Source organism: Sceloporus occidentalis, unplaced genomic scaffold (genome assembly GCF_023333645.1).
Source record: "Sceloporus occidentalis isolate IW3139 unplaced genomic scaffold, rSceOcc1.0.p SCAF_28, whole genome shotgun sequence".
NCBI lineage: Eukaryota > Metazoa > Chordata > Lepidosauria > Squamata > Phrynosomatidae > Sceloporus > Sceloporus occidentalis.
In genome coordinates this window covers 5,784,361-5,797,497 of record NW_028317008.1, presented here as the reverse complement: position 1 = coordinate 5,797,497, position 13,137 = coordinate 5,784,361, and the positions used below count along the sequence as shown (strand labels likewise).

General features: G+C 40.4%; 1 protein-coding gene across 1 annotated transcript; it reads left to right on the top strand.

The window, feature by feature from the left end:
* The first annotated feature begins 11,466 nt into the window (after positions 1-11,466).
* Positions 11,467-12,234, top strand: LOC149299732 (deoxyguanosine kinase, mitochondrial-like). Its single transcript, XM_089486027.1, has one exon. It carries the CDS (start codon positions 11,467-11,469, stop codon positions 12,232-12,234), a length of 768 nt encoding a protein of 255 aa, XP_089342153.1.
* Positions 12,235-13,137: the final 903 nt, after the last annotated feature.

The following is a 13,137-nucleotide window of genomic DNA, read 5'->3' as shown; positions in this document are numbered from 1 at the left end:
GTTAGGGGTGCTTTCTAACAGAAAATGTATATAAAAAGTACTTGACTAGTCTAATGTATTATTAGGGGAAAAACAACTGGGTGAATGAAACAAATTTATTTTATGTATAGATTAACAAGTACAAGAAACATTCACCAATCCAAACCTATTTCAATGTAAAATGAATTTCGGAGCCCATGATATAAAGACATTCTAAACTTATTGGAATTAGAAAATGAGACTTGTCTCATTTTTCGGCTTCTGGTTGCCTCCCACACAACCCACACATTATATTATACATGTGTTTCATTTAAAAATATATCCAGATTCAACCTTAAGACTACAGAAAGTTGGGTATATTTCAAAATTAATCATTTTAAGAAACGAAAATCAAATTCATAGAGAATTCAAAATATACACTAGTATTTTTAAATAGGCACAAACACTAGAATATAGTTATAGGGTATGTGTGTAGACATTGACACAATATTGATTTTTCCATCATTCATACAATTTTCCACAGGTAATGTAAGGTTTATTGAAATGCAAATTGTAAATACATACATAAGATCAGTAGCTCAGTGCAATGAGATGTGTGTTCATGACACTGTATGTTATTTTTTAATTGCCCTTCACAAAAATATCTAGCACATGTTGATAAATTATTGTATCATTCTGTGTTATCTTAGTATATATCATTTAAGAAAACAAAGAACATGTCAACCTTACTCTTCAAGTCAAACATAATAGAATTTCTTTTTATTGCACTCCAACCAACTAGCAGAACGGTAGCAACACAAGTCTGTACATGCATGCACTAATCCATAGATTTGTTTCCGCACATACTAAGTACATTTCAATCATACAGTTTATACGTTTTATAAGTTTATACATCGTTAAAATTGTAACTTTTCCAAACAAAAGGGACTTATCATTCTGTGTACAATAGGCTAAACATTTCTGAACGTCTTCAGAAAAAATGATATTTTTTGAAGCCCGTAACAATAAACACAGATTTACAAGATTGTAATGGGTTGAAAATGTTAGTAATTATTGTGAACCTAAATCTATCTTTTTTGTTATTAAATCTGAAGCTTATGGTCCTTACAAGATATTAACAGTTATAATAAGTATCAAACAATACAGTAGCTTGCAAACACTGAAGCTGTGTTGGTATGTTTTAAAAAGGTTTCAATAAATATTTTAATAATGCAAATACTTATATTACCCATATAAACAATATATTTCCCATTATATGCTTGACTGGTTTCTGGTTTGGCTATTGTATATCATGTTTAGTCCTAAAACGGCACTCACTAAAGGCTCAACAATGTTATATAAAACATATGGGGTATTGTCACGTACTGGGCAGGGAGATCCTCCGGTTCTCCTAGCCGGCAACCGCAGGCACCGCGAGGTAGGGGGAGACCCCTTGGTTCGGCCCGGCAGCCGCAGCTGCCGCGAAGAAGAGGGAGACCCCCCGCTTCGGATCAGCAGCAGCAGCAGCCGCAAAGAAGGGGGAGACCCCCCGCCTCAGCATGGCAGCCACTGGCGCTACTGGGGAGAGGACTCCCTGCCTCCACACGGCAGCTGCTGCGAAGAAGGGGGAGACCTCCCGCCTCTGCACAACAGCCGCCGCGAAGAAGGGGGAGACCCCCCGCCTCTGCACAGCAGAGGCAGCCGCTGCCACGACAAGGAAGACTTACCTCCGTCACGCTGTGTTCCCAGCAGCTTCAGGACAGGTCCTGTTCTGGTGTCCGGACACGTTCTTCACGCCACCTAGTGGCGCCGGCAGCTACTACATCGACCTATATGGGGAGATTACGAAATCGCCAAACACAAGATGGCCGCGCAGGAAGTGACGTAACGGCACTTTGAATATTTGGCGGGAAATCTCCAATTAGTGCCTAAACTCCTGTGCCTATTTAAGAGACTTCCTGACTAAAAGACTGTCTTCTGATGGTCGTGCCTATCTTGATAGTGCCTATCTCAGTACGCGTTCCTGTTGTTTCTGTTATTGACCCCGGCTATTCCACGACATCTCTGCTCTCTGGTATCCTGACCTCGGCTATTCCCACGACGTTCCTGCTTTCCGGTATCCTGACCTCGGCTATTCCCACGACGTTCCTGCTCTCCGGTATCCTGACCTTGGCTCTCTGGACCATCCTTTGCCAGTCCTACCTGACTTCGGTGTCTCCTTGTACGCTGGGTTGTGACAGGGTATGCTTTAATCTACAAGTGCACTTTTTTTTTCGCTTTTATTAATCTTTCAAATTGACAAATTTAGCACAGTCTCTGGTACAGTTTCATTCTTAATATACTTGACTATGTATAATAAGAATAAAATAAAAATCACAAAAACTCAACATTGAAGGTAAAATAATAATTGGAATATAAATATGTAAATGCCAAAATATTATACTTTCTGCTCTTGCCCTTATGGATCTCAGCTTGCAAGCCAGACCAGACTATGTCAAGATGGGTCTGGCAAGTCTTGAAGTTAGATAGTTAAGCAGGACTGCAAGGGATACAAAGGGGTTAATGTGGTTCAGGTCTGGGGTACTCTATTGCTCTTACATTACATTTATAAAAAAGCGCCGGCAGATTCTGCAGCGTTGTTACAGTCAGAACAATTTAGAAACACATACAATAAACTGGTGCAAAGGAGAAGAGGGCCCTGCTCTTGCGAGCTTACAATCTAAAGAACCCAAACAGGTATCGTAATGATTAATATGGTGCTTCAATGCAAAATACTCGATGGCTATAGTATATGGAATACCCCTTGGTTTTTATGGAATGCCCTACATTGGTTGATGCCAGAGGAGGCCCCTGCCGGCGACCAATGGAGTTGCTCGTAATAACCTTTAACTCCTGGTGAGATCCTACAGATCTCTTTTAACCCCTGCGATGTTGCGTAGAGAAGGTAGGCTAGAGGCAGTGGGAAGGGACCAGGGAAATTAGGTAGGAGATATTACCTAAGACAAAGACGAACACGAAGATTCTTCTGTGCCATGTGTGCCCCCAAACTGCCTGCGTATGCCATCTTTGGCACTTATGCATCCATGCAATCACACACACATATAAAATACATACTCATTTATTCACTGATTCCCACATACTAATTCATTCACACACTCATTCATACAACCTCCCCCACCCTCTTACCTCAACTTCAGATTTGTCTGTGGTGCTTGCATACTTCCGTAGGGGGCGACAGATTCTCTCTGTGTTGCTCGCACACTGCGTGAACTTCCCTTTTACTGGTCAGGGGAAGCAGGAACCCAGCAGGGCCATGTGACGTGATATAACCCAACGTGACTCTGCTGGGTTCCTGCATCCACTAAGCAGTACAAGAGATTCTGCTTGCAGTGTGTGAACCACACAGACATAACCAGCGGGCCCACATGGAAGTGATCACAGGGGTCGCCTAGCGAATGCTGTTGCTGCGGGTTCAAGGGGTAGCTGCTATTCCCCTCCCCCCCGAAATGACTGGGCCCGGAGCAGCTGCCCCTTATGCCCCGTGTTAAAGACGGCCATGACTCTGAAATATTGATGAACAGCTGCCCTTGGGTTATAGGAGGAATACCTGATGGTTTTTCTGATATAGCTTCTATTTTACAGTGTAAATTTGAGTGCATGACTGAAGTATTATATATTAAAGACAATATGAACACAATATGATTTTTTTTTACATAAATCATTTTGTGTTGAAATTCAAAATTAATTCTGCGATACCAGTGCTGCCTCTGGATTATGCTGTGGGAGGAATACTCCAGTTTTGCCTCTCTTTCATCAGTCTGGAAATGTGCATGTATTACTGAAGTAAAGAAAAAAGATCACATATTGCAGACAATACTACACTTTGTTTTTTCTCTCTAACCCTCTGGTGACTATATGTGGAGCTATAACTAAAACAAACCTAAAAATGCCATCAGTAGCTACCAAAACTTCAATTCAGAGTAGCAATTACCACCACCCCCCTTGCCACTAGCATAGGTCTCTCTTCTCCATCCTTTGGCCTCTCAGTTCAATAAAGCCATAAGCACCTAATTTGTATACGTGCGACGGTGCCATCTATTCTTCTCAATTCCAAAAGAAAAGTATTGGAAATAACTATGAGACGTTAACAGAAAATCCAATGGACATCCACTGAGTTAGTTACAAGCATAGATATTGCACCTGTTTGCATGGCATGCTTCCACATTGAAGAAACAGGTTTATTTTATCTTAACTGTGAGAACTCAATCTCTTTTTCATTTCCTTCCAACTCACAGCCTTCTGCCTGGGCTTCCCCTAAACCAGCCTCAAAATAAGCAGACATGCACGCTTCTTAATCCCTCCGCCCACTGGTTGTCATAACAACATGCGAGACAAGCAGGTGATTCATTGACAGGGAGCAGATGGTCTCCCGTGGAGGTAAGCAAGGTCAAACAATGAAACCATATTGATCATATTGCTCTTTCCCCTCCTCTACTTCATTCTTGAGTTTTTTTCCACTAGTTGTACACTCCCCTAACTCTCTCCCTGTGTCCCTACACAATGTCCCTTGTCATGCTGTTATCTTCTCCTCCCACAGTTTCCCCCACTGCTCAGTTATTCATGGATGGAAGTGGGAGAGTATGGAAACACCTCCCTCTCTATTTTCACCACACACAGAAATGCAAAAACGAGTAACTTAACTTACTAGTCTCAAAGACAAAAGGTTAGAGTTGGTACCGTGTTAGCCGTAGAAACACAGGAGAAAAAGTTGATTCAGGTTGATACCTTTATTAGCTAAGTAGATTTGGAATGCAAGCTCTCGGGTCTCTTCTTCAGGCATATTATATTCATATGGTCTCAAAGAGAAACCTGAGATGATAGGTTGAAGAAGTCTGCTTGTCATACTGCTGCGTGGTACCTTTTAAAATACAAGGTTAGCCAAACTTTGCAACTCAGCTGCTACCAGCATATTTATATCTAAATGCAACCTACGCATGACGAACATACACTAAATGGACAAAAGTATAAGGACACCTGGCCATTACACCAACAGGGACTTTTATAACATACATAGACATTATTATGTAGTTGACCCCCTTTGCAGCTATAACAGCTTCCACTCTTCTGGGAAGGCTTCCCACGAGATTTTGGAGTGTTTCTATGGGAATTTTTGCCCGTTAATCCAGTAGAGCATCTGTGAGGTCAGGCACAAATGTTGGACGTGAAGCCCAGGATCACAAACTCCATTCCAGTTCATCCCAAAAGTTTTCGATAGGGAATGAGGCCAGGGCTCTGTGCGGGCCAATCACATTCTTCTACACTAAACTCATCCAACCATGTCTTTACAGACCTTGCTTCTGCGAAATCCAGACTTGCCCATCACTCTGTCAGAGAATCGGGATTCGTCACGCCACAGAACACGTTTCCAGTGGCGGCATGCTTTACACCACTCGGCAATGTACGTGGTGATGTGAGGCTTGCATGCAGCTGCTTGGCCATGGAAACCCATTCCATGAAGCTCCTGGCTTACAGTTTTTGTGCGGATGTTAATACCAGTGGAAGTTTGAATCTATGAAATCACTAGAGCATGGTGACTTTTACGCCTTCTGCTTTGTGGCTCCTGTTCCTAAACGCTTAGACTTAGACCAATAATACCACTTACAGTTGAAAGTGGAATATCTAGCAGGGCCAAATTTCACAAACTAACTTATTGCAAAGGTGTCATCCTATCACAGTAAAAAGCTTGAATTCACGCTCTTCAGAGTGACCAATTTTTTATTTTTTTTTTACAAATGGTTGTAAATGCAGACTACATGGCTAGGTGTTTGATTTTTTATACCTGTTACAATGGGTGTGATTTAAACACTTGAATTCAATAACTAAGAGGTGTGTCAATTATTTTGTCCATATAGTGTATGCATTGCCATTTTTGATACCAGTGTGCCTCTTCAGAATGTTTGGTGTGTGAATGTTCAAAGCAATAAATCTAAAAATACAAGTTTCAAAGGCTAAAAATATGGTTAGAAATTAGTTTGCTGCAGTTTGTTTAATGTGTTTTTTTATTCTAGATAGTTTACTTACACAGATATGAAATATATATAAAAATCAATAAAATCATCTAAAAATACTTAATTTTCTAAACAGAGATATCAGTATCAGTATCCTGGTTTTATGAATACACTCCTTAATAAATTATTTCTGCAGCAACATATTTGTCTTCGCTACTCATCTTTTTGAGAACCAGAGGGATCGTGCTCTTCGTCAGTCTTCTACCATGTCAGTGAAAGAAGGGTGATTGGTGCTCCAAGAAGTGGTAGGGCCACAGCGGAGCCAAGTCCCTAGTCTTCGTCTTCTGGGGCTGCACTCCCCAAAGGGATATGCAACCCTTTCCTTCCCTTCCAGGAATAAGCATTGGGTGGGCTGGATCTCCTAGAGGAGACACAAGGAAGTATTCAACTCTTCAAGGGGGAGTGAGTCTGTTTGCAGCATGTGCGAGCAGCCAGGCGAGGGTGCATGTATGTTAGAGTGAGACTGTGTGAATACGTATGTGTGTATTAGCATGGATGTGTATGTGTGTGAGAGGGAGTGTGTTAACATGACTGTGTTAGCATGAATGTGTGTGTGTAAGCGTATGTGAGAGGGTAAGTGTGTTAGCATAAGTGTGTAAAGGTTTGTGTGTTAGCATGAAATAGCAAATTCCTCAGCATTATAGCCTGTGCAAAAGGACACTACCCTAACTCATTGTCAATCTGTGCAGAAGACTTTCACATTATACATGTATAGTGAAGTATTTCCGTCTGATGCAATCAAAGAAAAAAAAAAAAAAAAAAAGGTAAAAGGGTGCATCCTTGTCTGACCCTAAAACATATTGGATTAGTTTCCCAGCCGGTAACCAACACCAGGCTGTAAATGTCTTGGTACATGAGGTCAATGCATGAGCAGAAATTCTCACATGCCTAATGTGGATGTATTGCTTGCCGTGGAGCGTTGCCGTTTTACCCGCCGAGATTCTTGTGCAATTCAAAGCCCTCTCTGGCACCCGTGTGGTAGAAGGGGTGTTTAACCCAGAACTCACACATCCATGTTAGGATTAGATGAGTCAACAAGACAGCCAGAGTTATGTAGAAATGTATGGCTGTATAGCATATATAGTTTACGCTGAGTTGCATGTGGTCATACCGTTCTTTTATAGTTTGTAGGAGCCAGGGCATCTGAATCATTTCATTCTTAGTTTAAGGCCATGGTAGAAAGGACTGAGTGACCAGCTGTCCAACTACTGAAACACAAGAAGTAATGAAAAATAAATAGACATGAAAAACATGAGCAGTTTGGATTAATGAAAGAGATGAGCATAGCACCAATGAAAAGGTCAAACAACATGAATAATAAAGATTGGGTTGCTTAGTGAATGATCATTCCCTCTTGCACTGGAAAATAAAGATGTGTGCCCTGGTTCTTTATGTCATATTACTATTAGAACATCTTGGTCACAACCCTTCACCTTATAACATCTGGGATAAAAAAAACATTTAATAGAACAGCCTAGTCTCCGATTTTTTTTGTAATGCATATTGAAATCTAGTCGGCGTGGACTGCAGTGCATTTTACTTATTAACGCCTCTCTTGGCTGCCTCTGCTGAAACCAGGACACAATACGTACACTTTCTCAGTGACATTCCCAATGAAGTCAATGGGAGCAGCAGTAGTGTTCTATACTTCAATTGGAATGTTACCGAGCATGAACAAGAAGTGTTCTGGACTCTGTTTGTACTATTACATTGAATACATGCTACCTTGTGTGAAAAAATACACCAGCATTTTTTAACCTATATAAAAATCAATCTTCATCAAGGGGTCAATTTTGGAAGTTTAATTGTGCTAGGATTAATTCATACTATTGTTCCAGATATTGGGTATGCAGATTTCTCCAGACCTACACAGCAGCTGCTAAAAGGTACCAGCAGCTTGTGAGCTGCCTGTGCTGCATAGATCTTGAGCCACCAGCAGGGCTGACACCACCTATAAGCTTGAAGGGGGCGCCGGCAGCCACGAATCGCAGTCATTCATTAGAAGCGCGGCCGTGGCTTGCGGTCACTTGATGGGAGGCAGGCAGCCGCGCAGGCTGCGGTCATTCTGTAAGTGGCAAAAGGGGAGGGGCTTGTGGGGGTGGAGCCAGGGGGCAGCAATACCAGCAATACATTTATCTACTCCAGTGACACAAGAACGAACAAAATGCTGCTTGCCGTTTTAACGATGAAAGCGTATGATGTACATCTGCATTTATGGCTAACAAATGGTTGTGATCCCTACTTTCATGCAAACTGAGCAGAGTTTGATAATGAGTTTCTTGACAGCACAGGGTAACGACTCATATCACAGATACTGAGAACTTTGTAACTTTCAATTTGGAACCGTACACTTAACTGCCAGGTCAAATTTTTATTATGCAACTAACACCCACAAAGCACAGGAAGACTCAGAAAATGGTTTTATATCAAATAAAATATTGTATTTATATTAACAAAAAATTACATGACAGTTCTTTTAAGTGATGAGACATTCATTTGCTAAGGATCCTTGTATGCGAGAACAATATACTCTAATGAAGGTCAATGAAATTCCATTAATATGTAGTATTTCATATTTTAAAGATTTTATAGATCTTTTAAGAATTTAATTTATAACATACCTTCAAGACTGGCACCGTGAAGATAAACTTGAAGACCAAATTGAAACCCACCATTCTTAGGGATGTTAAATAAATGTAGGTATTGGCTCAATTATAGGCTGCACCCTTAAGGTTTGGTGTTATTTTTTAAATTTTTTTTTTTTTTTAAAAGAAGATACACATTAGTGGAATGGTAAAACAGTATTTTATCTAATGAACAGGAATACATGTATTTTAACTTTTTTGGTATCTATTATGCAGTTAGTCAGGATAGGTTATATACAAACAGAAATTTGGAAAACCAATAGCCATTTTAAAGTCCCTCCCCTTAATTCATAATGCACCTTACATGTAGATGTGCCACTCTGCTCCCGATTTGCTTTATGCCCCAATATGCCACTCTGACCCCCCAACTTACCAATTCGTCCCCAGACTCCCTGGTATCTAGCGTGGACATCTGCGCGATGCACGTAGACAACCACTGCTGCTGCTCGCCACTTCCGCCAGGGCTTTTCTGCCGGCGCTCCGTCATGGAAGCCCCGGCGGCAGCGGAAGTTGTCTGCGCACATTGCACGTGTGTTCACCGCCTGCCAGAGAGGAGGACACAGGTCCCTTGCAGCGCTGCAGAGGGTTCCTCATTTCTGGCAGCCGGTGGACGTCTGCGCGATGAAGTACCTGCCAGCAGCAGCAGAGGTTTACCAGCTGCCAGAGATGAGGATCCTCTGCAGTGCTGCAAGGGACCTGTATCCTCCTCACTAGCAGGTGGTGAACATCTGTGCAATGCGTGCAGACAACTTCCGCTGCTGCCGGCACTTTCGCCAGGGCTTTCATATTCAATATTCTTGATGCTACTTTCCGGTTAGTACACAAACAGTGACATACTAGCAGTTATGTTCTCACATTTAACAGCTGTGTAGTTTACTTGAAATATACATCTGAATATGAAATATTAAAGTTTTCTGTGAGCACTTCAATATAAAGCCTTCAAAAAACAACAAAATTAGCTACCCTTCTCTGTGGTCAAAAGACTTGGCCAAACAAACTAATATTGAGGGATTCATCAGAGGGACACCTCAAAAATTAAGAGACCTCTCGGGAACCATATGAATTAAAGTGCAGAACATTCAAAATGATAAAACATAACTGTTAAGATTGTTTCAGTGCAGAATTCAGTAAAGGTTTTATCTCAGATGTGACAATTCTACAGGTTTTCCCCCCCCCCGAGAGAATTGTTCAGAGCTATTAAAAGAAGAGTCAACTACATTTTTGTATTCTAGTTCTCCATGCTTCATGTGTTCTACATGAAGTTTCTATGAGAGAAAACATACAGGATTTCATGTTTTACCGCACCCTGACCTGTCTAACAGCATTCTGTGGTAATGGAACATAAAGTCCCACATCCACCTGCAAAGAGGTGCACTCACCTGTTTTACTGGTATGACTATACATTTCGGGTACAAATTCATGTGTTCACTGAAAAGTCCATTATCTAGAGAGCTTGTGAATAATTGTTAATAGGGGCAATCAAACCTGTGCTACCCCATTATTTCTACACCACTGATGCAAAGAATATGGAAAAAAAATCGAAGAGGCCAGGCTTAATGAAAAACTTGAGACATTTGCAACAGCCCTAAATCCATGGCAATTTGGCAAACAGCTGTATACTTACATTAATAAGGAATGAGAGCTAATCCCCATACCAAAAGCATGCTTTAAGTGTAGTTAAGTTTGCTAATATGACCTGCCCACCCTATCATAAAAAACCGCCCACCAACTACAGCAGTATCCTGCAGTATGTGAACTATACAAACTTACTAAAGGCAACAAATGACTCCTTCTCTATATCCCCAATGGAGGGAAACGCTATACAGGTGGCTCTCAGCAGCATGGAAAAACTACACTTGTCCTGGAAATCAGAATAAGTGTAGGAGCCTAACATATCCTCTCACGTACACACTACTAAACGCACTAGGTAAATTACGGCGCTAAATAAACAATACGTAAACGCCACATCTTAAATACGCAACACCTCTCACTAAAAGCTACTAACTTCCGGCCCAAAAAGAACGCGCTGCAAAATATATGCTTCCGGATGTGCGCGAATGGTGTCGGGAATTGTAGTTTCTTTGGTCACTGGTACGGACGGAAATCAGACCGTTATCGGCAATGAATGGTTATATCGTGAAGTTGTGCATCGACTGACATGTAGTTTGAAGCCATGTTGTTGTCGTCTCATCTATGTTATATAATGTCACATACCGTATTTATACTTAGCTAGAATGAAACTACAGTTCCCAGAATTCACGGTGCTTCGAAGGCTGAGAGGTATAGTATACTTCCGTGTTCTGTCTCATAAACCAGAGAATTCTCTCCGATTGCATCAAATTAGAGGTATACTTCTACATGATAGCAATCTGTGTATGTATTGATCCTTGTGAATGAAAAGTATGGGTATATGCAAATACCGAGGCTTGCCCAATGGACTAGTTATAATTATTAATAGTAGAATATTTTCTTAATTAATTTGTTATAAATTGAAAATGGGGCATGATCTACTCTGGGAAAACATAGATATGCCAGTGAATTCTATAGTACTATAATGTGACATTGTGTGGGTTTTTTTTCCTTCAATTTAATATAGTCCCTTTTAAAAAGGATATTTTTAGCTGCCTTCATCAATAAACCATTTGTATATTTATATAATTTTGTGCCAACAGATGTTTGCTCAAAAAATCAAGAGAATCTGGGATTCAATAGACGTTCATTTTTACAGTATACAGAAGACAAAGCGAACATTTTTTTGTACATTTCCCTGTAAAAAAGAAAATAAGGAGATCTCCATGGCAAACAACGACAAACAGATCGATGAATCTCAAACTACAGACTCGGGGTCTACGAGAATGCGTGTTAAACGATTATCCGTAGAAGGAAATATTGCTGTAGGAAAATCTACTTTTCTGCGGCTGTTGTCTGACGTTTTCCACGAGTGGAGCTTGGTCACAGAACCTCTACAGAAGTGGCGACATGTCCAGGAGTCTGCATCCCCTCAAAGTATGGGCAACCTACTTCAGCTGATGTATGATGATCCCACCAGATGGTCTTATACTTTCCAAACTGTTTCATGTATGAGTCGATTTAAAACACAGATTGAGCCACTTTCAGATGGGTATTTAAAACAAAAAGAGCCTGTCCAGATATTTGAGAGATCTGTTTACAGTGACCGGTATGTATTTGCTAAAAGTCTTTTTGAACTTGGCCACCTAAATGAAATTGAGTGGACTGTGTACCAGGAATGGCACTCCTTTCTCACTGAGCAATTCTCAGAAAGAGTTGTGCTGGATGGAATTGTATATTTAAGAGCATCCCCGTATAAATGTTTTGAGAGACTCCAGCGAAGGGCCAGAAAAGAGGAGAAGACAGTACAACTTGATTACCTTCAAAAGTTACATGAGCAGCATGAAAACTGGTTGGTAGAGAAGACTACAGATGTCCATTTTGAGCATATGAAAAATATTCCAGTTTTGGTATTGGACGTTGATGAGGATTTTGAAAGCAATCCGGTTGCAAGTGAACAGCTTGGAAACAAAATGAAGAACTTCTTAGCATGAAAATAATATTTATTGGTAGCATTATTATTAAACAGACAGTTAATGAGATTCTTGAAAAGTACAAATGATTGATCGTGTATCTTTTGCAAGACGGTGGACCATATAAAATCTTAGGGTACATAGGCCATGACTTTAGCCCCGTTCTGTAACAGGAGCGGACAGCCTACAACTCTACACATTCAATAGTATCTCCTAAATGTCCAATGCCCTTTTCAATTGAATCTATCACTTTACATTTAGCAAGAACTATATAATAGCGTTGATATTATTATAATTTAACCTTATGTATAACATAGGAACTGCAGCCTTAACTTCTTGTTGTTAAGGTTTGCGTTACTATTTCTTTCAGTAAGTTTATTGTTACAATATTCCTTCCCATTAATGGAAGCTAAGTGGTCATAACAACCTTTGTAAAAGCAGTGTGGGGATATGGAGACAATTTAATTTCTGCTGCCTTTAGCTACATACCTTAGATTCTATAGCATAAAATAGGCTCTTATTTTTAAACAAGATATCTCTAAAGCAAAGGGTACAGACTATATGGTAAAAACTAATTGGACCACATTTTCCCTTTATGATTCACATGGGGACCAAATAAGTTGTCTTTGAACCCAACTTTAAACCAATTCAACTGCTATCCCCAATTAACTGATAAATAACATACAGACTACACTGCCATAGCAGCAGTGATTAACTTATAGGCCATGTTGATGTGGCAGCAGATTAATCCATTTGGATAGGCTTATTTGCTTTTCGTACCTAACTATTACTTTATGTTTTGTCTATGTGGAGCATAACACATTGTTTACATACACAGAACTGTATAACTTTTATATGTGTTTAGCACATGTACATGTGATCACCATTTGTTGACCGACCATTCTGCTATTCGTGTAAACTGTT